General features: G+C 37.1%; 1 protein-coding gene across 1 annotated transcript in view; it reads left to right on the top strand.

The window, feature by feature from the left end:
* Positions 1–25545, top strand: part of EYS (eyes shut homolog) — an 811979-nt gene that overhangs the window by 107079 nt on the left and 679355 nt on the right. The window contains 1 exon segment of the mRNA XM_033053725.1: positions 22637–22830. Coding sequence (XP_032909616.1) covers positions 22637–22830 — 194 coding nt within the window.

Below are 25545 nucleotides of genomic sequence, written 5' to 3' on the forward strand. Positions count from 1 at the left end.
ACATAGACAGGTTTGGTAAGATTTGTAGCTTACAAGTTGTGTTATCCTATTTTTTGCTATTTTATGGCATCTTTATTGTCTTCCAGGTGTTTGCAAATACCTTGATTATTTGACATTTTCCATTTGATCTTTTAAAAAGCTAAACATTAAGAATTAATTCCATTAATTTCTTCTTCTCTGCTCCTCTGATTAGCTGAATATGAACCCTTTAATGTGTTACGATTAGTATTTAAATCACAGTTGTCAGGCACCCTGTGACATGTAGCAACCTATAGGTTCATATCTGCACTCAAACTTCATGTTGCATAGGTAATTCTGACATCTGCAACTTCTAAATTACCTCTCAATGATCTAACTAGAGAACTACTATGCCTAGACTATGAAAGAAGATATATTTTTTCCTTCTCAGCTGATTAAAATACTACAGTAATGATGACCAGTGCTCTGAAACTCAGTAGTATACTATTTTTATTCTCTTTCCTAGAGGTATGCTTATCTAGATCCTTTCTTTAAATAGGAACTCAAGAGTTGCCATTTCATGCCACCAACTTTGTGACACTTTAAAGATACAGTTTTCTGACCTCTTTTGTTCTTTCCTCACACTCAAGTGAGTATATTAACTTTAACAGTAGTAAAATAACCAACTGCCTCTCTGTAACACCAGTAGCTGGCCTACCAGTTCCTCAGGTACAAAATGGATTTGTCAGTAATCACATACTGTTTTTTTTCTTTCTCCAGTCTGCCAACCCAAAGCCTTCCAGTTAAGGTGACCAAGCACTTCTAAACTCTACCTACAGCATTGGCATGACACTTCTACTTTTCTGCAATGCTTGACTTAATATAGCCAAGAAATTATTCATCATAGTAAGAACAAATTGCATTTTCCCATTTCCCCTATCTGTGGCTTCTAGTTATCTATTCAGGTGGTAGGTGCTAGATGGTAGAAACATTCAAGGCCAGGTTGGACCGGGCTCTGGGCAACCTGGTCTCACTGAAGGTGTCCCAGATCTTTGCAGGGGTGGTTTGACTCCAACCCAAACCAGTCTATGATTTGATGGCCTTGAATTAGAATCTATGCCTAAAGCAAAAAAAGTAGAGGAGATTGTATTTCAATGTATTTAACGAGTTACAGAAAAAAATATATACATACATAAATACATACATACATACATACATATATATATATATATATATATATATATATATATACAAAGTATTTCCATTTAAACATTTTTTTTAGGAATGACAAAAAGTTACCGATTCACATTTTGATTGTTAAGCTCTAAATACATGAAACTAATTTCTAAATACTGTTTAGTCAGTTATTGCACAGATGAGTATTCTTATCTAATGTAGACTCTACACATTTCACTGATTTGCATCCTTTTTTTCTGTAGTATTTTGAAATCAATCCACAGCAAAAGCTGTCCCCAAAAAATTTCAATAATTTTTAATTACAGACTCTCATTTGTGTCACACTCATTTTCCAGTGTGACCAACATAATTTTATGGATTTAAATCAGTGATAATTTACAAAAAATTGAAAACCCAAAGTCAAACAGCATTCTGTAAATGAATACACATTTTGAAATGCAAGAAATATGCTTTGAATATACTGAATTGCAGCTCCAAGATAACCATGGCTTCATTGGACAAGAGGAACAAAAGGCTTAATAATTTATTTAGTTTTATGGATTAAAAAAAAAAAAGCCAAAACACATCTACTCTCTGTGTACTCATGTTTTCAAATGTAGATTTTTTTTGTTTTACTTTGTGATTCATTATTTAGAACAAATTGAACTGGATTTAATTATGCATTTAATTATGCACACTTATTAATCATTGTCCTTTTAAAACAATTGAGTTCCTCACTGATGTGTCAAATCTATCAATAGTATTAGATCACTATAACTGTGTCTCTAAATAAAGATATTACTGAATATATATTTTAACAGCAAGACAAAATGTCATTGATGCCTAAGATGCATGTATTTTACAGTAAGTTTTCATGAAATTAATATGATTGTCTCTACAATAACTGGGCATACCTCTGCTTTATTAAAATTAATTGTGATTTCCCATACTGTTGCTTTTTATGGAGTGAATTCTTTCTGACTGATATACATAACTTTCCCTCATCATTTATATCTTCTCAAACTTTTTGGGGAGTTTAGAGAGGCTCCTATTTCTTGTATCTTCACTGAGCTTAGGTATGTAGCATGTGTGTATGCAGTGTGTCAAAAAATAAATAAACTGGTGTCCTCGGTGTATGTTACTTTAATTAGAAGTGAATAAATATCATTTAACTCCATTATCTCGCTCACATCACTGAAGATAGGCAGCAAACACATCAAACTGGGTAGGCTCGACTTGAGCTTAAATATGTCAACTCTATGTTAGACAATTATAGAATATAAGAATCATTAGAGGGTGTGGGTGCTTTGATGATTAGGTAGTATTTGTTCAGAGGATGTTTTACCACAGTTCGGATAGAGACCATTTATTTTCCAAAGTCCTGCCACCAGTCTAGAAGCTTTCATGAGCTCTAGGCTGCAGTGCCTGCTTCCTCTCCATACTCACAGTCCTCCCTGCTTAAATTTGTCACTGCTGTGACCTGCACATGAAAGATCACTGTACCCTTAGGTGTGCCATGACTGCATGTTGATGTAGAATATAGGCATGCACTCCTCACTTGATTTGTCAAAAAGAAATCTATTTCACTGCAGGAATAAAGAGCTTAATAAGTGCTCAGTACAAAAAGCTGCAGTTTCACAGTTTCTTACTGTTATTATTACCCTTTAAAGCCAGCAGGTAGTCTTTACTCAATTAATTTCATAGAATATCACTTAGTAGGCACCATTTTATCAACACTTGACAACTAAGGCATGCTTTGCTTATATCAGTGGGGGTTTTTTTGTGGCTATTGTTTTATAAAAAGAAAACAGCCAGAACTGTTTCTGAAACCATTTTTATTCAGAACACAGAAAGGCTTTATACACTGTGTTCAACTGTTGTACAATACAGAAACCTCTGTGGGTGCCTATTAGCACAAGAAACATACATGGAGTTCATACTACAGTTCATTCCTGTAGAGAAATGCTGTGCTGTATGAAGAATTTATTATTTTTTTTTTTTAATTATGGAGATCATTGCAAACACAGAAAAGTTGGAAATGTAAAGCAAATTTCATGAATTCCTCTTGAGATTTATTCAGTCTAAATATTTTCCATTTCTTCAATGGATATCCTTGAAAAAGGAAAATTTTAAATAGTTTTAAGACATTACATTGAGTAGACTGAGGAACTCCAGAGTCTGAATAAAAAGAAATTCTGTGCATTTTATTGATTTAAATTATATTGTAAACTTTCAATTCAATTTAGTACAGCCTAGGTTTCTCTTTGTAATTATGTTAGTGGGGAAAAATTCCTAAATAAAAATTTCTCCTGTATTTGAACTGGTTTTGTTGCTTCTATGAACTCTCTCTAGAGAAAAAATTCTTTGGTTTGCTGCTGGCATCTGTTATTTTTCTCTTACTTAAGCACTTAGTGCTTACTGGTCAACTTGTGGTATTTTAAATGTAAAGCCAGAGTGAACATGAGCAGTAATTTGAATTTCCTTTTGGCACTAAGTATGGCTACAAGCGCATATCAATCTATAGTCAAGCGAGCTGCATTTCTTCTTCATCTCCTTTTATTACTATGACTTATTTCTTCCCCTTGGTTTTTCAGTTTTCTCCCAAGCTAATGGATTCTCAACTCTGAGATACCTGATAACTTGTCTTGACATTAATCACTCTGAAGTTAACAGATAGTATACCTTTCAGCACTATCTCTTCTTTAACTTTGTCCACATAGCAATGAATCAAGGTCATGAAAATATAGAATTGTGCCTTTTGAAAGCAAAGTCACTTATTTTTTATATCAGGCCATCTGTTATTAAAAAAAAATATATATTGTTACATCCTTTCAAAAGAACAGAAGACTGGTCAAAGTTTATGTGATTAAAAGCTAATTGTATATACAACTAGAAAGACCAGCATTCCTGCAAATAAATAAAAATGAAAGAAACTACCTTTATTTTTCTAGAAATGTATGGTGTTAAGAAGTATTACCTAATTAAGGTTGGTAATACATTTTGGTATTTTACCATGTCATTTCAATTTAGAATTGAATGCTTTGTCTATTAATATGTGGACAAATTATTGGTCTATATATTCATGATTAAACATTTTATTTCTGTATGGTAGTTTATGCTAGAGTTCCAAATAAAGGATTTTAAATAGTTTGCAAAAGGCTTTTAACCCATGGTTCATTTGGAATCCATCCTGGACACCAATGGTCTTGCCTATAAAGCAGACAAAATTCAACACAGGGCAGATAATGATTGTTGATTGATTATTTAGTTTATGTTTCAAAATAATTCCACTAGCTCTGAAGAAGCCATTAATACAGGAGATCTTTTATCATTCTTTAGGGAGAAAGAGACCCTGATAATTTTGATACATTTCCAAGAGTTCAGTTCTTGTTTTAATTTTGTTTCACAGTGATTTATAAATATAATAGAACAGTGCTCTGAGCATGTAAATCCCTTGAAAGCTTTCCAGCTGACTGATCATGATCACAAAAAAGCCACTGCAACTTTGACCCTAGAGTCCAAAAATCAAAACCTGTCACGTGTATGAACTGAAATGTTTCAGTATGTTACGTACCTCGTCAAAAAAATAATTTCTTCAGTGTTTGTAAGTATAAGCCCATAATCACAACTATATACCTGCAAATGCATAAATGGATTTCACTGTTTATGTATTTGATTGTGGTCCTGCATCAATGACTCCAGCACTTTTACATCTTTGCTTAAGAGAATCTCCTAAAAACAGCCTGTGTACACAAATACACACACCCCTCTCTTCTGGGTGTGAGAGATTTAGAGAGATAAAGAGAGTACTTAAAAAGGCATCTTCCATGTGTTTATTTATAGAAATAATATTAATTGTAAACATATTTCATGTTTAGAGAGATGAAAGAGCAGCAGTAGACTCTTAATCCAAATATTCAAATTTTTGACGATACAATGTAACAGGAGAGTCACAGGCCAGGCTGAAATGAGAGTGGATTATAAATGAGTCAGAGTTACCAACAGCAGCAGCATTATTTTAAAATAACAAAATGAGTACTATGTAATAATGGCACCCATTCATCAGGGCACTTGAAAATGTGGGTAACATAAATAATTACTCTCATTTTTCAATCTCAATTAATATGCCCTTTTTTAAAAAAAGACACAAAAGATTGTTTCGTCCAGAGTCAAAAACTGAGCAGACATGAGGTAGAAGCCATAACATGCCACTATAGCAAAGAGGAGGAAAAGAGCAAAAAGCAAAGAGGAGCTGCAGTGTACAGCAGCTTATGAAAAAGACTGCTGGAGGAGGACTACTGGACGGCATCAGACATGAGTCAGTGGTGTTAGAAAGAAGCTTCCTAGAAGCTAGGATGACTGAACAGTTAGCCAAGAAATCAAGCCCAGAAACAGGGCATCCAAGTGGAAAGGAGAGAAAAAATTGGAAGGGTAAAAGTAAAAAATCTCATGGGATGACATAAGGACTGTTCAGTAAGAAAAGAAAAAAGCCATGCATGCAGGAAAAGCAAACCAAGGAATTCATTCACTAGTGGCTACCAGGGGACAGATGTTCTGCTGTTTTGAGGAAAGCAGGGCTCCATCATATGTTGCAGTTTCCTGGGACAACAAGGGAAGTAACTTGAAGTTACTCCTCCACTCATACCTTCTTCCCCTAGCTCTTCTTGCTGAATAGTGTCATCTGGTCTGGGATATCCCTTGGGTGGGTTGGGGTCAGCATTCCTCTCCATGTCCCCTCCCAGCTTCTCATGCACCTGTAACCTCTTCACTGGGGGGGCACTGTGTGAAAGAATCATAGAGTAGTTTGGGTTGGAAGAGTCTTTAAAGATCATCCAGTTCCACCCCTCCTGCCATGGCCAGGGACAACTCCCACTAGACCTGGTTGCTCAAAGCCCCTTCCAACCTTGCCTCGAACAGTCCCAGGAATGGGGTAGCCATTTGTCTGCACAGCCTGAAAAGACCTTGCCACTGTGGGCACTGCTAGCAATAACAACAGCCCTGATGTGTTATCAACACTGTTTTCAGTACAAGTCCTTAACACAGCCTCATACATACAATTATGAGAAAAAATAACTATCCTAGAAAAAAATAAGAAAAAAAAATAAACAGAATATATTTATAATTGAATAAGAAGCAATGACATGAAGACAGAACAGAAGACAAAATTTGAAAACATGTCAGAATGAAGGAAAAGGATTAAACCCCCCACGTTTTTGGCTTAGTGGCTCTTGTGGGCTTTGAGGATAGATGAAACTTTACAGGAGTCTTTATCTTGTAAATCAGTGATCTGCATAATTTCTCCATAATAAGATGAATAAAATCAAGAATATACAGTTTTGGATAGCAAAGAAATAGGTTGATGCATAATCTAGAGTGCTTTCTGAGGAGGATATCATAAATTTTTCATTATATATACACCAGATTGCCTTTTTGTCTTGCCAGTTAGAGGGTAAAGACACTACTGATTAGCTGGCTGACAGTTTCTTGCACCTGTGAGAGACTGTAAAGCTTGTGTAGTGCAGTGAATATGTGATTTTTGCCATTAACACCAGAAGGCTTCAGGCTGTGTAGTGACCCAGCAGTGCAGGGTCTCAGACTCACCTTGGTCTGAGCTGATTTTCATGACTGCTGCCTTCCCTGCTCCAGCTTCATCTCTGGAGATGGCCCCAGAGGAGAAAGGCACACTGTAATCCTTCAGTCTTTGCCAGGCAAACAATAACTCTTCATCCCTGAGGAATAAGGGCTTTGGCTGGTAGTCCAGAAAAAGAAAATGGTTTGTGATTAGAAAAATATATTTAAAATAAAAATAATAATGGAAAATAAAAATATACCAAACAAAAAACCCAACAGCAACAAAAGTAAAATAAGCACACAAACTCTAGACTTGAGACACAAAAGGAAGAAATGCCTTTTATAAACATCACAGTTGTGATCCAGAAGTCTGCACCATACTGAGCTCTGACTTCCCTATGCCATTTTTTTACTTCCTCTAGTTCTTGGTTTTATATCCACACAACTTTTATTTTTTGATATCCCAGTTCATCCTCAGCCTTAACACCAGAAAAAAAAAATAACATTAGTTGTTAAATAAAAAGTGAGACAATAAGGAGTATTTAGAAACTTCCTTGCTTTTTTGGTTCTATCTTCAAGAGCAGTGTCTTTGGAGATGTAGCTCTACTCGTGTCATGAGATACTGTGATACTATCATGTAGCACTTAAATAGCTAAAAAATTAATTTAGCTAATTTCTACAGTCCAGAGTTAATTTCTAAAAATTCATGCAATGAAAAATGGCATAGCAGATTTGACAGAACTGGCCTGACTGATAATACTGCATGTCAAGTAAGGCTGAATTCACTAATTAGATTGCATTTGTGGGGTTTTTTTCAGTCTGAATCATAGAATCATAGAATGGTTTCTGTTGGAAGGGACTTTTAAGATCAGGTGTTTCCAAGCCCCCTGCCATGGGCAGGGACACAGTCCACTAATCAGGTTGCTCAAAGCCCCATCCAACCTGACTTAGGACATTTCCAGGGATGGAGCATTATGGCTACTCTGGCAACCCATACCAATGCCTCGCCACCCTCACAGTAAGGATTTCATCCTATTATCTAACTACTACGAAATATGAGTAGTTTTAAAATCAGAAAGGCAGCTATAAGCAAAGTACTTGGAAAGAAGTGTCCATTTCCTAGTGCTACCAGAATTTTTGAGGTTTTTTTTAATATTGTCAAATATTTCAATCTCCATTTTAAAGGTTTTTGTGGCCCTTCAAGTCAAGAATAGGGTACCTGATGCATTTTGTTAGCAGACTAGCCAAAATCCCTTTACTCTAGCTAACTTATGTTGAGTTTATTTGTATTTTAATAATATTTTATACTAGAATATAGTATATGTTTTCATTATGCAGTGGAAAAAATAATGTTAGCAACAGTGACACAAAGTACCAGAGCTTTGAATTGGACCAGCCTGCACTTTCACTCTAATATACAAGGGCTTTGTTTTGTAAAGCAATAATAAGAACAATAAACTTTTAAAGAAACACATAGTAGCAAAGAAAAATTATAATAAACAGTCTTTGTTGTGTCTTTTCTTACAATATTGCTATCAGTTCCCCGACTCTTGTTAATCCAGTTCCCGGGTTTGAAATAATTTCTACACTTTACTTTGTGGAACCATAGGAAAAATGGCCTTCTGCGCTTTGCTGTGGTGCTTTAGCTCCCTGTTTTCTTTGTTTCTCACAAATCCTTTGCTTTATTCTCATGCTTCTTGCCCTGATAATTAAAGTTCTGCCTGGATTCCTGCAGCTGTGGTTGCGCACTGGAGTGGTTTTGCCCCTTTCCTCCAGCACCTTTCTTCTAAACCATATTGCAGTAGACAGTAAAAGTTAAGACAGATGGCATTCCTTTATGCTTCTCACTCACATACTTTTAAGGATAATTTAACATATACTGACTTATATTGACATTTTAATCTAGTAACAAAATTATCTAACAAATACTTAACCTTTTCACTTGGAACTCTCTTCACCTGTCATACAAACTTCCTTTAAAAATTAAAGTGAAATTCCTTGCATAATGACAAGTCACCAGAAGTTTGTGCTTTGGGAAATATTTCCAGACACAAAGCCACAGGGCAGATAACACCACTACTGAGTATACCAATCTCTCTCTCCAGAGTAGTGATTAATTACCATTGATGGAGAAAGGATATTAGAATTCATTGCACAGATTTCTTTATTCTTCAGGATTGGCATAGAAAGATGAACATGTTTCATGTTCATGAACAAGTCTCGAAATAAAGGGTTTAGTACAAGATATTAGGCAATATAAATAAGAAAACCAAATTAACTTATTTAATGTTATGCTTGCAGTTACACATCACATGTGAATTTACCGTTATGATTTACAAAAGACTCCTTTCAAGACCTCAGTATTTCTTACAGTTTTATATTTGAAATGTAGCACTTCAGAGTGCTGGCTTAAAATCTGATCCTATGACAGGGCCCATTAGCACTTATCTCCCTATAAATGGTAAATGTGATAATTTTGGCTGGGGTGGAGTTAATTTTCTTCATAGTGGCTAGTTTTGGATTTGTGCTGGAAACAGTGCTGATAACACAGAGGATTTTCTTGTTTCTGCCAAGCAGGGCAGAAGGATCAAGGAACATCAAGGAACTGGAACTAGGAACTGGAAACAATACTGGAACAGGCTTCCCAGAGAGATTATAGTCTTCATCTTATGTAATTTAGAAAATAGGATAGATAAAGCCTTGACTAACCCGGCCTGACTTCACAGTTCACATCTTGCTTAAAGCAGGAGTTTGGACTAAAGATTTCCTAGTGTCCCTGTCCTTAAACTCTATGATATCTGAGGTGAAATTATCTTAAACTAAGTATGAATAACAATATTATTAACCATGTTTAATTTCCAAATAGAAATAAACCCAAAAGTAAAACACATGGCAAGTCTGTGCCATTAAGAGTAATGTACAGTTACACAACATGAGTTTTTTTACAATTGATGCTTTGCAATGTGTTCATCTTCCATGGAAACTGTCAGTACAGAGGAAAAGAGATATGTGTTTGTCTCTGGACTCTGGACAAAATGACAAGATCCTAATCATTAGTGTTAAAGGAACAAGTTTCTTAACAACATTATGCATTTCAGAGCTGCTGTGTAAGTTCTCTAAACATTAGACTGACACACCATATTCACTCATATCTTATCCACAATCTCTCTTACTCAGTAAGTATGGCAGGCAATCAATTCAGAAGTGTGTAAGTACAGTGGTCATTATAATATTTTTCATAGTTAATTAAAATACAAAGGACCATAGGACTTACCATCTATAATAACATCATATGATTTATTTCAAGGTCTGGTAATTGATGGTTTGAAACAATGTCTTCAACATTGAATGTTTATTGATATCATATCATGTGTCAACAGAGCACAGTATCTACTTAATTCATGAATGAAATTCAAACACTAGAAAACATAAAAAATTGCCTGCAATTCTGTACTCACTTTGAAAAGCTGATGTCTAGACACATTTCAAATTCAGTAAGATTAAATTAATCATTTTAGAGAATTAGCAACAAAACAGAATTTTGCAAACAAAATCACTATCTCCAGGAGGGATAAAACCCAGCGTATACAATCAATATTGCTCCAAACTTTTAAGTACTATAGTGTCTGTCTTCATTTAGAGGGAATTCCATATTGTGTATCCATGATTTACAGACTACTAAATAGGCAAAAGACAAATTTATCTTACAAGGAGATAATTATCACCACAGTGATTATGACAAAAAAGTCACTATTTCAAAAGATTTTCAGACTTTAGAGAAATCTCTGAGAATTCTTTTTGGTTTTTTACTGAGAGATTTGAATCCCTTTATTATAAATAAAAACAAAACTTATTTGCTGAACTGTTCAAACTTAATATCATTAAGAGTGAACTCAGATAATTTAAATTTAGGGCATTTTTCAAAATTAATCAAAATTACAGATGCAGATAAAAGCACCATATATGAAAAGGGAAGGTTGCATAATCTTTGCCCATTTTAATTTATTATTTAGAATATATGTGAACGAAATTCCTAAATAGATAGGTAGGAATACTTCATATTTGAAGCTTCTTTTCTTCCAAGACATGGGATTTTTTCCAAACAGTAGTCAATCACTTCAAAATATGTTTTACTGCTTTGGCAGTAAAAGCAACAGACTCAAAAACCCTATTTTTATCTATCAGCCTTTGGAGATTGCTAGAATGGGAATGCTTCTGGAGATCCCGTTGCAAAACTCTTGTATTTGATTAGCTCAAATCCATTTGTTCAGTAAACTTTGAGGTGTACTTCATTTACTGACTGCATGTTATGAAACATCGGATATCTAGAGTTTGGTATCTAACCTGAAATACTTGTTTAGTTTGCCGTGTTTAGTTAGAAGAAAAGCAAGCATCCCATGAACAATCAGTCCTAGATATGTTTTTTGGATGTAATGAATCATCTTCTAAAGGTGTCTAGTTTAAACTATTGGTTCTAATAGGGGTTAGAGAGCATCGAGTTTTTTAATTGCTGAGTTAGGTCATATGAGCTTGCTTTTTATATATTACTGAGCACACATCTCCAAATTAGAAAGAGAAAACACAGTTTTCTGTAGAATTTTCACTTACTACTGAAGGGGTCTTCTCATTAACCCAGCAAGTGTCTTCTATTTTTTTTTTTTTCACTTTCCATGTATTTTATCATATTTGGGTTGTTATATTGCTGCTATTATCTTGCTACACATCATTGTGTGTCATTATGTATTGACATTTAAAGGCAGGAGTCTGGAGTAAATGCCGCAAATATAAGGCCAAAAAATTATGACATAATTGAAACCTTAAGATTCATCTGTGCAGAAAATGTTTCCACAATAAAACTTGTGAACTTCTTATATATATGGGCTTCTTATTTTCCAAACTTATTCCAGATGCTGTGCTCACCCTGACTCTGTTCCTTTTGCTGCCATTGGCAGCAGGGGTGTGTTACAATGGGTGTTCCTGTGAGCATCTGTAGTCAAGGAGTAATATGATATTTGAGTTGGTTGTTTTACCTTTCTTGCTCTACAATCTACTCAGGATCATATTTATATGTTTGCTAACATCCTTATATACCTTTCTTTTTCTTCAGTGAGTTGTAGTTCCAAATTACACCTGAATTTACAGCCTGTGGTGGGGTTAATGGATGTTAGATACTGTTTTTTTTGTTGCCCCTAAGACCAGTTTTGTCCACCTCCAGGTCTGCATTTCTTTGGCTGTTCACTGGTGAGTTGTTTGCAGCTGTGGGGTCTCCAGGTCCTGGAGTGCACCTTTCTCCAAGTACTCCATACCTGTATGCCCTATGCTGCATGCCATGTCTGCAATTTTTGAGGCTTATTTTACCATACCATACCTCCATTCCTTTAAATTACATTACAATATTAGAGCCATAAACCCATGTTGATATTACCAGCTTCTGAGAATGACTAATTTTTTTATGACAGTACCTTTACAGTCCCTCCAGAATTGGCAGGTGCTTGCACTGCTCAGCCCAATATGCAGGGATTTGAACACACCCAGTTTATGCCATTAAATAATGCTGATGGCATGTCAAGAAATGGAAATATACCCAAATGGAAATATACCCAAGGTCATTGAAGACTCTAAGTTACAGTTCTGAGAAATGTTGAATGTTCAAAGGTTGGTTCACTAGCAAACAGTAAAATACTCTGTTGGTCCTCAGTATCTAATAATGTTACAAGCTGAAAAATAAGCAGATTTTTTTCCTTTTTATCACAATTCTAATAGAATGTACAAATGTACAAGCTTAGTTAAATCTAATAGATGCTTATTTTGTTTTTATTATTTTCTTCTATATGTACTCCTAGGGATTTCTTTCTTCTCAAGAATACTTATTTGCAATAAATTAATGCATAACCTAGAATATAAATCTGGATTATGAAACGTTGTGATGTGGTCACTTGACAACATATCACACATTTTATCCATTTGATCAGACTGCATTTCAGATATTAACCCAACTGAACACTCTTGAGATCTTTTGACAATTTGCTTAGAATTTTGCAGCTGGGATAAAAAATCAGCAATATCAAAATACTCAAGATAAAACACCAACAACCTATTTTCCTCACCAACAACATGCAGGTTGAAACTGTTTTTATTTAAACAGCTATCCTCAACGTTTTCTTCTCTCCCTTCTAGGATATAGAAGGTATCAAAATAGGTCTATTGGTAACTACTCAGCCCATCCTACCGCTTCTGTGTTACTGTGATGTGCTTCCTAACCCTGAGATTCAAGCCTTCTTTTGTTCTCTCTTTCTATTTCACTTGGTGCATCCTGCCTCTCTTCAATATACTCAGTCCCTGTGCTGTCTCAGACTTCCCCTTATTTAGCACACATCCCTGGACTCTGCGGTTGCTCAAGGGCACACCTTCCCAAAATATATTCCTATAATTTACATTTCTTTTCAACCCTTGCCTCAGTTATTGAATTTCAAGTGGCTATATCTCCTGAAGATACATTTCCCAGGCCTTTAGTAGTCATCTCAAGCCTAGAGCCATGTTTCTGAATATTGTTAAGCAATTTAATAGGAATTCATCTCAGCCAAAATCCTCTTCCCTGTAACAGAAGAATCTTCTCATTTAGACTTGCAATTTCTGAGGATGAAACAAAGGTAAATGTATATATCTTGAACAGACTCCTTTGTCAAAGACTTGAAAAATCAATTATCTTTTGATAAGAGTATTCCCTATGTCAATTTCTTTCTTTCTGAGTAATTGTATGCCTGCTTCCACACTACTACAGATTAGGAAAAGAAGATATATAATTTTTAACAATAATTAGCTGTGAAACTATGGAGACAAATTAATCACAAGCTTCAGTTATTCACATCCATCAAGCTGATTTTGAAAAGAATTTTGTTAAGGAATAAGAATTCATGCAAATTAGTGAATTCCAAAGGTTCAAGCTGTTTGAGAAAATTAAAGGGTTTAAACAACTGTACATTCCCATCTGAAAATTTGAAAGTAGTGGAAGTTTTTCAATGTTTTTAGGTTCAATATTTGCAGCTGTGTATAATATGCTATTGCTGTGAGCTACATTTGCTCATAGCTGTATATTGTTTATTTAGAGATGATGTACAAAATTATAAACAACTTGGCACATGTTTATAGAAGCTTTTTTTCTCACACATTTTTGACTGCAAACAAGAGAAAAGACCAAGCCACACATTATTTAATTTATTATGGAGGAAAGTGTTTGTCTATTCTCATGAAACCACATGATTTTTCAGTCCATACATATCTGTCACAATCACTCAGCTGGCTGTGGTAACTCTGAGGAGAGAGGAAAAAGTTAATAATCTGTCATCTGTTCTGAAAAGTATATCAGCAGAGAAATAAAAGAGTACAAACTTTCTGGGGACTGATTAATTGCAGAATCCTCTTCCTGGATTCACATAACTAACTGAACTGCCCACTGTCAATATATAAATTATTGCATCTCTGATTTATCCTAGTGTCAGAAGTATTCTTGAAAATATTAGTGCCAAAAGGATGGATAATAGCAATTATCATCATCATCATCAACAACAAAAAGTCTCTGAATAGTGTTAGAATTCTTGAAGCTTTATATTTATTATGACACATTCATGATTGCTGAATACTTAGGTGTATAGTACAGGCACCTTACAGCAAATTTTTAAAACTTTTTATGAAACTTTAAATTGTGGGTCAGTTTCTTTATTTGTCTCTCAATAGATACTAGCCTAAAGCTTTTGGTGTCCAAATATCTAAATTCTACTCTTCATCTGCTGACTTCCACTCCTAAAGAAAGAAAGACAAGGAATTTGATAAATCTACCTAATGTATGTATTGATGCCTTATATCTAAATACATCCAACATGTTTTATAGGATTTTTCTGATTTACACTAGATTATATGAGGTTCCATTGAGATAAATCATAAATAAACACAATTATGGCTCCCCCAAAAAATCAGAGGCATATCAGTTTGCATAACTGAATTAAGAATAATGAAACAAATATAATCTAATATCACTTTACCAAAGTATGTCAAGAAGGCACTCAGAATAAATTACTATCCAAAGTAAACCTGTTAGCACAGGCTTTAGAATATTTTTTTTTAATATATCGTTGACATATATTTTTTAAATGACATATTCTACATTCTAAAATTTTTATTCATTGATCTTTTTTAGTTTGGAATCACATACGCTTTTTCATTTTAATGAAGAAAATGTCTGTCCTGCTTGATTGACTTGATCTGTTTTCATTTAGGATTTTAAACAGAAGTGTGTTTCCCATTCGTACCTTTAGAAACAAAGTTGAGAAACCTCATACACAATGCAAGTCCATGAATCTGAGGTGAGATCTCATTTCTAAGAGGTATAATTCCTCAGAATTCAGAAGTAGTGAGCTTCTCACAGAAGTATGTAGGCCATCAGGAACATGCTTTAATTTGGAGTATAGACAAGATCTTATCACTTGATGAGCCGTTGAGGAATTGAATTAATACTTTTTGAAGAAACTCACCTCAGAGGAAACACTGCTTAATCATTACATGTTTGAAACCACCTTTCCAAAAAGTGTTTGGATAGAAATCATATAATTTTTACTGTAGTAAAACCCATGAAGTATAAGTGAGTTCATTGCTAATGGACACAGATATTCTTCTGTGTGGTGAACACCCTCAGCTGGTTACATAAAAACCATTTTTAATCTAGGCATTTATTGACTGGGCAGCATTGGTGTTCTTCACAAAAGTCATAGCTGCCAATCTGAACACTATAGCTATTATCCTGATGCCCCAGTAGCATTTTAACACCTTTCTGCAGCAGACTGAAGCACTAGGAAGTGATTTTAGGAGAGAAATGTTATATGATCTCTTACACCTAGGGGTGTGCCCTGCTCTTGCCCCAAGGAGTAACAGCCCTGCAGAAGCAAGGACAACCTGTGCACACTGCCTTAGCAACAGCTCAGGATCAGTCTAGTTCTGTTAGCTTACACTGTTTTTTGAACACTGTGGTTAGCCAAGATTAGCAGTGAATCAGTTTTACATTTAAAAGGAAGGACATTTGAAAAAGCTTATGAACATAAAAAAGTCCCTAAGAAGTGGACTGGACTAAACTAATTTTAATAAATTAAAGTAGTTGAAAAGATTGGGATTATTTAATCTTGGAAATTTTTTTCACAGCTGAATCAACTGAAATCTGATGGTCATAATATTAAAAGAATTGTTTACTGTTGCATAGTACATATTAATGGCATGTGTAAAAAGGATTTTTTGGCATGTGGGTTTCTATAATTGTAGATAGAAGCTGAACATATTAAAATAATAACAATAGATTAAAAAATTAAATTTTCATACTTGTCTTCATCTCAGTCTTTATTCAGTTTACTGCCTGTTGTGCATCTTGGTCCTTGATTGTATCAAGTGTCAGTCACTTGCTTCATTTATGCTGAAAATAATGTCTCTCCCAAATAAATCTCTCTCCCACTAAATACTTCATTTTTTTAATCCTAACCCTGAAATATTATTGCTGTATTCTGAGACAAGTACAAATACAGTAATTTCACGACCATAAGGCGCACCGGACTATAAGGCACACGCCCCGGGAGTCGGCAAAATTCGCAACTTTGTAGATCATATAAGGCACACCGGACTATAGGGCATGCTTTTTTTTGCAGCAAGGCTCCGCCCTCAGCTCCCCCCGTGCAGTTGCTGGCTGAGGCCCCGCCTCAACCCGGCAGCCATGGGCCCCCGGGCCCGCCTCCGCCCGGCTGCCGTGACACTGCCGGCTCCCCCCATGGCTCATGGCTCGCACTTCCGGGGTGGCAAATGTCGCAACTTTTTACATCATATAAGGCACACCAGACTATAAGGCGCACTTCTGGGTTGGGGAGAAAATTTTTAGTCAAAAGGGTACACCTTATAGTCGTGAAATTACTGTAATTGATTATAACATATTCTGTTTCCTGAACCAGTCTACTCCGCCTTATGCATAACTGCTCTAGAAAATAAAGACTTTTCATTAGAGGAACAACAAAATGAGACTACAGTAATTTCACGACTATAAGGCGCACCCTTTTGACTAAATTTTCCCCCGAACACAGAAGTGCGCCTTATAGTCCGGTGCGCCTTATATAATGGACAAAGTTGCAAAATTTGCCAAACCGGAAATGGGGGGCGGTGCCACGGGAGCGCTGAGTCGCGGTGGGGGGGCGGGAGCGGGCGGCCACGGCTGGTAGGAGACGCATGGGGAGGGAGGGAGCTGCCGCCGGCCCCAGCCCGGGCGCAAGCAGAACCAGAAGCCGGGCAGTGCTGACCCTGGCCCGGGAGCAGGGGGAACAAGAAGTGCGAGCCCGCAACCGCCCCGAGCCTAGCAGAGCCTGCCCGGCGGCGGCATCGGGGCGGCGGCAGTGCGGCGCAAGCCCATCAGCATCGGGGCAGCAGCGGCGTGGCCCGGGCAGCTTGGAGAAAGCGCCGCAGAGGCGGTATAGCCCAGGAGGTGGGGGAAAGCCGCCGGCATTGGGGCAGTGGCAGTGTGGGGGAAAAGCCCAGGGGGGCACGGGCTTCCCAGAGTGGCACGCGGCTCCTGGAGCTCCGGGGGAGCGCGGGGCTCCCAGAGCTGCACGGGGCTGCCAGAGCGCTGGGGTGACACGGGGAGGGAGGGAGCAGGCTGCCGCAGAAGCCGCGAGCCGTGGTAGTCCTGAGCCCCACCTCGCCAGCCGGCGCTGGGGGCGGGTGGGAGTGTCGGGCCCCGCGCACGGGGAGGGTACTTGGGGCTGCATTTAAAGGCTACGCCAATCTGTGAAAAATGTTTGAAAATTGAGCACCTGCCAGTAAACACCACAATCGTGGGATTCCGTTACTAATTAGTTACTTTGTTGCACACGGCACGGATCTTCGCGGCAAAAAAAAAGTGCGCCTTATAATCCTGTGCGCCTTGTATAATGTACGAAGTTGCGAATTTTGCCGACTCCCGGAGGTGCGCCTTATAGTCCGGTGCGCCTTATTGTCGTGAAATTACTGTACTCACATCATATTAAAGTGCAGTATGCTAATATGAATCTTAACATATATTGCTGCTTGAGAAGAGAAATCTTTGCATAAATGTGAAGTCCAGAAATGCTGCAATTAAAATAGAAACTCCTTATTTTAATCAGTAACCTCAGATATTTATGTGTCACTATGTGGTGTCTTAACAAATTGAGTGATATTTATCAATGGTGTCAGGAATGTCCTTTGCCTTTAAATGGGCTATCATTATAACATGGCAGTGAAACCACAGAAGGGAAGACTAGGTGGGATGCAGTTAAATTGAACAAGGAAAAGATGGGATTCTCCTGTTGTTAGTTTTGTTTGGTGAAAATTTTTTTTTTTTCATGTGTGAAAACAACAGAGTATGCCTGAAATAAGGTTCAGTTCCTTAAACTAAAACTCATTAGCTTTCCTATTGGTCTATCAGATAATCTTTACTCATTTGTTCTTGCTTTTTAATCTTCCAGAATTTTTATTTTATTGAAATAAAGCAAACAAAAATTCATTATATTGAAGGATAAAGGTGAACTGGTCCTACTGATGATACATTTAATTTCTTGGAATTTCCTCTTTAATCAAGGTGTTCAATCAAGCTGATCAAACTTTTTTCTTTCTTTCTTTTCTTTTTTTTTTTCTCGCTGAAATTTCTGGAATTAACCCTCTCCCATTAGAAGATGGCTTCTGCATTTACCTTCCTGAGAATTTGAGTAAGATTTGAATAGCTGATCATTCATCAGCAAGTGCTAATAGGACTTCAGTATTTTCAGCAAATGTCTCTTTTTGGGTCTGAGTGAGGGAAAAATTACTTCTGTTGAAATTGTTTGCCACAGAAATACACAGCATCTAGAGCACATATAACTATACTACTATTTTATTGATATCAAAGTAAAATAGAAGGTTGTATATTAAATCTATGCAGGCCTTTGCCTTTTTTTTTCTTTTTTCTTATTTTTTTTTCAATTTAACTCTCAGGCCTTCAGAAGATGTACAAATATTTCAAATATGCATGTACTGGCTGGACTGATGTGCTGATCCCAGCTATTCGTTGCTTTAATATTGTCCTCTTTCTGGGGCTTGCATTTGATACCAGATTATAAAGATCTGTTTTCATCCTATTCCCTCTTTACCTTTTTTCTAGCACAACATTCAAGAGGTCGGTAAATGTGAACACAGACATGAATTTAAGTATTTATTTAAACCTATTACAACAAGAGCAACTGATAATGACAAAATATGTACGTTTTAAAAATTCAGAAATAATTCCTGATGTGCACAAATTTTTAGAAGGGTTTGTTTGCATCTTGAGTCAAAGTAGATAAATAGTTTTGCAAGTTTGGAGGACCAGTCATTCAGCTCTTCTCACCAAAGCTTCTTATATTGTATGTATCCTCTTCCATATAGTTAAGTCTTCTTCTATGTAGATAAAGAAGTACTTTTCAAAATGCATTGTGAACACATCAGCAACTGTAGAATTCAATTTTTTCATGGTAGTCAGGTAAAGAGATCTCAGGTAAAAATGTGTAAGGTTTTTCTCACATTGTATCATTCTGCTTCTCTCTTCTGTCATTTACTTTTCTTACACTCTTCTCTCCGAATTAATGATCCCTTTAGTGTTTAAAATTTTCCCCATCCAAGAGTTGTAATCAAGTCACCTTTTAATCTTATTTAGCAAATATATTGTGACATCAAGTTTGGGAATAATGGAATAAAAATCTCAAACCACTAATTCTCTAGAATTCCATTTTTTGACTTGATTTGTCAAACTCATCAGGCATGGATGTTCAGGTGGAAGAATGTTGCTCTTGCTTTTCACACAAGATGCTGAATACTGGGAATTATAGCATAGAGGAATATCAAAGACATAATTATTGTCAATGACTAGGGAAAAATCCCAGCTCAAGACTGAATTCTTCCTAAAAGATATTGGTAGATTTCACTTGTGTTTTAGACCTTGAGTTAAGTTAATATCTTCTTTTAAATTAATGCCCCTTCACAAGGAAATGCCAAGGAAAAAAGAGTAAAAAGTTTGGTTGGCTTTTTTGGTTTTTTTTTTTTTTTTTTTTTTGGTTGTTTTTTTTTTTTTTTTTTTTTTTTTGGGGTTTTTTTTGCTGTCCTTGAAACTTGCATTTTTCCTGATATATTTCTCATGGTGTGATTGGCAATATTTCCTTATCCTCTCTCAGGCTTTTCTTTATTTCTCTTCTAGCTACTTCAGTCTTCTCATAAATGAGTGTTGCACTATCTCTCTCTTTTTTTTTTTGGCAGAACAATACCATTTTCCTAGTTTTGATACAAATGAGCATAACATTACCAAAGGCACCTCTTCCATGTGGTTTTCCCCACTGGTCTTCATTGTTCTCTCCTATTTTGTTCATTTAGTCTTTCCTTTTTCCAATAATCCCACTGAGAGACATTTTTTAACAAAAGGCTAAGAAATGCTTGGTAACGGTGGCACAAAAACCCATGGAGAAGTGAATAGATTCAGGGTAGAAACAAGGGAGGAAAAACTTATTATTGCATTCAGCTACTGAGACTTCACTTTCTGGCTTCCCTTTGGGTAGAGCAAATGAGGTCACTGTTTTTCTTATTTTCCTTCTTCTGATTATTAATGTGGATGGGACAGGAGCACCCATTCTTGTCAGATGTAACTAATAATGGAGGGAAAAATAGGTTGAACCTTGATATATAACCTCATCTATGAGTGCTGCTGGAGTACAATGTTGCACTAAAGTAGAACAGGACAGATAGACAGTAAATTGAATAATAAGAAAGAATTGACCAATTCCCCTCACTTCATGTTGCAAATGTTCTCTTATATATGCACTAATACCAATTAATGTCCTTTTTGTGAAGAATGACCTCCTTAGCTTTTCCTATTAGCAAACCCTAACATCTGGACTTTGCAGTGCACAGTAATTTGGTTACTATGGTGATGAGGGACAGCAAAACATTTTTGAAAGATTCTTTGAATGTCCTCTGATGCTAAAGACAAGTGAATAATCTGTCAGAAAAGATAGATTCAATTCATTTTGCCTTATTGGAATAACTATTTCTACTGAACTGAACAAAAAAAGGAAAATGTTTTGACCATGTCCCATTAACTGTTCTGGTATATAATAGAGACAGAGTGTGATATTTCAATATTCTGATGAATATTGTTCCACATACTTTCAGTTACTTTAGATAACCACTCTATTCATCATTAAATTATTGAGTTTCACTAATCTATTAAGTGGTTTATAATTATTATTTCTGTTTATCCTGCAGTTCTCAATTTGAGTTAAAAGTACTTTGTTTACCATTTCAAAATTATACATCTTTTTGTAAAATGTAATTTATTCTTTTATGAATGTCTATTTTAAGTCACTGGATTCAAATGACTAGCAAAATGTTGAATCAATACATATTGCTACTTCAGAAGGGATTTATTACAAAGCTGTATTATTGCTGCAGCAAATTGCTAAGAAATTCTTCTGATATAATTTGTAATTATGTATTAGGGAAGTGGTTTGAATCAGAGCATCAAAGCAAAAAGTATGCAAAAAGCATATTTGATGCATAATTTTCCAGAAGTAAATATAAATAAATTCTTAGCTGCTATAATCCTTCTTTATCTTTGATGTCACAGGATTAAAAAGAGTAAATTGTCAAAAATACTTAGGCAGTTCAAAATGTTAAGGTATTCAGACAGATCAGTTAAATCCTGCCTAGGGTCACAAAAATTTAGGAGAATGTGCAAAGCTGCTGGACACAGGGTAAGAAACTGATGAGTTCCACAAGTAACAGGGTAAGTGACTGACAAATGTTCCACAGACCACCATGAGAAAGGACTGAAATTCACAGACAGTGAAGGGAGAATTCTGTGAGAGACATGAACATTTCAAATAATTAAAGAGAATGACTTGAGGAAATTTTACAGATTATTTTCTTGCAAGGCCAACAAAGACTGAATAAAAGTCTCTTTTCTTTACTACTTCTGTGTTAACACCTGTCCTAGTCATGAGTGATAGATCTTTAAACTACAGCAACCAGAAACCAGAATGGCATGCAGACCTGGATGACTCAGGCTCTGAGCCAGCAAGTCAGCAAGGGATTCAGGATATGGATATCAGACAGACTTAAAATCTGGTCTGATTCTTGAGGGATCCACTAATGAGGGTTTATCTTTCTATTTAGAAAATGAAGGAGTGTGCATGTTCATTGTTGAACTTCAGTACTAACTAGCCAGAGATGAGGAAAAAGTTTGAGCTGTCATTGCTGCTTATGCCTGTGTGACTGCTGTTTGTGTTATCTGGGAAAAGATACAGCTCTTCATGTTGATTCACATGTCCAGCAAGTTTTAGTGTGTGTATATATGTGATTGTGGTTTTGCTTACTGAAAGGACATTTGGGTTTGGTACTGGCTGGATCCATAAACAGGAATGAGAAGAGCCCTCCTGGTCTGGGAATCCATTGGATTCAGCTTCCATTAATAATAACTGCTGTGAGATGTTACGTTTCTGTTCAGAATAGCACAACACCATGGCTCCAGTCACATCCTTCCTTTGCTATAGATCAGGTTAATCTCTCAGAGAGATTCCTACCATGTTCATTCACCAAAACAAAGCATTTGGGAATATGTTAAGTTCTTTGCTTGTTAAATGATGATAACTCACAGATGTCCCAGTAGCAACTGGAGCATCAAAGTGTAAAAAAAAATTAGAAAAACACAATTAATAAAAGACTCTCAAACCTTCAAAAAAAATCAAAAACAAACACAAAACCAAACAAAAACAAAAAACAAACAAAACAAAATATAAATAACAGGGAAACACAACAGTAAAAAAAGTAGTGTCAAAGAGCATGTAAAGCATCACTCCAACACTCTGTATTTTTAAATGTTTATTTGTTTTAGGTCCATTTTGTGAAGAACTTGGTGATCTTTGTGCCTCTCAACCATGCCTGAATGGAGGTGTATGCCAGTATAACCAGTCTGGATACATTTGCAATTGCCCTTCTGGTTTTCTTGGTCACAACTGTGAAATTGATATCAATGAATGTTCTTCAAGGCCATGCCAGAACAGAGGTACATGTATCGATTTGCCAAATGTAAGTATAGATGTCAGAGATCCCTATTTGATCAGAGAACTGTGGCATTACAGCATTGCATCATAGAATGATTTGGGCTGGAAGGAACATTAGAATATGATCTATTTCCAACTTCTCTGCAGTGGGCAGAGACCTGTTACTCTACATCAGGTTGTTGAAAGTTCCATCCAACGTGACCTTGAACACTGCAAAAGATGGGGCACTTACAACTTTCTCCCATCTCACCAATTTAGCAGAAATGGGGATGTGTGGGATGATGTCAGAGGTCTCACAGAAGTCAAGGTAAATATTATCAGTTGCTCTCAGTTGCTCTTCCCATTCCCATCAACGCAGTTACTGCATCGTTGAAAGACACAATTAGTCAGACATGATTTACCCTTTGTGAAGCCATAATGTCTGCTTCTAATCACCTTCCTATCATCCATATGCTTTGACACACTTACAGGAGGATATTTCCCTCTAAAGTGTCAAAACATTTAATTCTAAAGTAAATTTTTTTTTAGCTTTGCATGCTTTATGAACATAGTATTTTCTCAGTGTGTCCTGTTTATAATATTTTTATTATAAAAATGCACAAATTTCCCATTTCACACCAGTTGCTTGGTGATCATTTAAGGAACTACCCATGTATTTTATTTATTTTTCCCTTTTCCTGATCATCTGACACGAACATGGGGCATGACTTTATTAACTAGTGATCATCTTGTTCTTGCTTTTCATGCACTTTAAGTTTTTTAATTCTTTTTTATTTATTTATTTATTTTGTCTTTTTGTAAAATAGAATACAGTAGTTTCACGAATACAAGCCGCACGGAGTATAAGCCGCACTTCCGGTGCCTCGACAATGTTGCTGTCTTTGTCAATAGATAAGCCGCACCCCGAATATTAGCCGCACTTTCGTTCGTAGCGAGAATCCGTGCGCAACTTTCACAAATTGGCCAATTAGTAACAGGATCGCGGCATAGCAGGGTTTACTGGCTCGGGGCGGGGCCAGGAAGGCTCGGCCCGCTCATGGTTGCTGATGGGGCCGGCCGGGTGATGCTGCCGCTGCCGGGCTTCCTGGCCCCCGTCTCCCATCAGCACCGCCCCGCTGCCGCGTTTACTCGCCCTGCCAGCGGGCCAGCCGCTGCCGCCACTGCAAGGCACGCCGGCCGCCCCGCCGCTGAGTTTACTTGCCCTGCCGGCGGGCCAGCCGCTGCCGCCGCTGCGAGGCACGCCGGCCGCCCCGCGCCATGTTTGCTCGCCCGGCCGGCAGGGCGGCCACCGCTGCCAGGCTCGCCGGCCGCCCCCTCCCGTCTGCACCACCGCCGCATTTGCTCGCCCTGGCCGGCACTGCAGGCCCCCACACCGCCGGGCTCTCCCACGCTGCTGACCCCGATTCTGCTGGGCTTCTCCCGCTGCCAGGCAGCCCCACCCGCCGGCCTTCCTACTTCTGCCATGCTCCCCTGCACTGCTAGCCCCAGTTCTCCCGGGCTCCCCTGCCCTGTTGGCCCGGGCTCTGCTGCCCCCCCTGCCCCGCCCTGCTGGCTCAGGCTCAGTCGCCCCCCACACTGCTGGCCCCGCCTCTGCCAGGCTTTCCCACCTCAGCCGGGGCCGGCCGGGCTCCAGCTTGGCTTGGGGCTACCGCGGGCTCTCACTTCCGTGTTGGCAGATTTTAGAATTTTGTTCATGTATTAGCCGCCCTCGAATATTAGCCGCACTTCCGGGTTTCCACCAAACTTTTGGTCAAATTGGTGCGGCTTGTATTCGTGAAATTACTGTAAATTCATGCAGAACTCATGAAGTTTTGATAATAAAGTCATACCTGGTAGTATAGTACATCAAAATAAATTGTTGATAGTCCTTCATTAGAATGACTATTGCAAGTAGTAGTGATTATACAGAATCGAAACAGTGAAAGAAGAGTTCAAAAGCTTAGTTCTCACATAGCAGTGATACATACTCATACACAGAGAGAAAAATAGATATCTAAATTGCTGAATAAATTGATTTCTAATTTATGCAACCTGTCTAAATATTTTGTCTAGTAAATATACTAGCATAAACTATTTCATGCAATAGACCAACACTTCCAGTAGTTTGTTTCACAGGTATAGACATGTCTCAGTGGGAGTTGAAGTTTCCTGATTATACCTTTAAGGCCAATTCTAAAGAAACACCTAAGCACTTCCAATTTCACTAGAGGAGCAAATCCCTTTACTTTTTCCTTTACTTTCTGACTTCAAAAGGCCTATGAAGAGCATAGAAAAACAAGGGTGGCACTGTAAGCCTTAAGAAATATTTTGTTTTGTAAAACAATTTACTTTACTTACTGTTAAATTAGATATTGCAGTAACTAACAGATGTCTTTCAGTCTAAAAAGAGAAGCATAGACTGTGCTTTGTATTAAAGGAGAAAATGGATGTGCATAATGTTCTTTCCTCCTCTAGTTCATGACACTGTTCGGTTACTGATGTACCTTGTGTACTTTGCTGTTTAATAGATGCAAACATTACACTGGAACAAATTCATAAATGAGGAAAAAAACCCTAAATTAATTAATAAACTCCTTCTCGATTGAGTTATGAGATCACAAAACGGCAATTTTAAAGCTGTTATATTTACGTCTAGCAAACTCAAGTATGGTATAATCTGTCCTGGAAGGCCTGTTCTACTTGTCCTAAATTAAGTTTGTAAGCTATCTGCAACTAGAACTGTTCTGTCTTTGTAGACTCC

Source organism: Catharus ustulatus, chromosome 3 (assembly GCF_009819885.2).
Source record: "Catharus ustulatus isolate bCatUst1 chromosome 3, bCatUst1.pri.v2, whole genome shotgun sequence".
In the NCBI taxonomy this organism is placed as follows: Eukaryota; Metazoa; Chordata; class Aves; order Passeriformes; family Turdidae; genus Catharus; species Catharus ustulatus.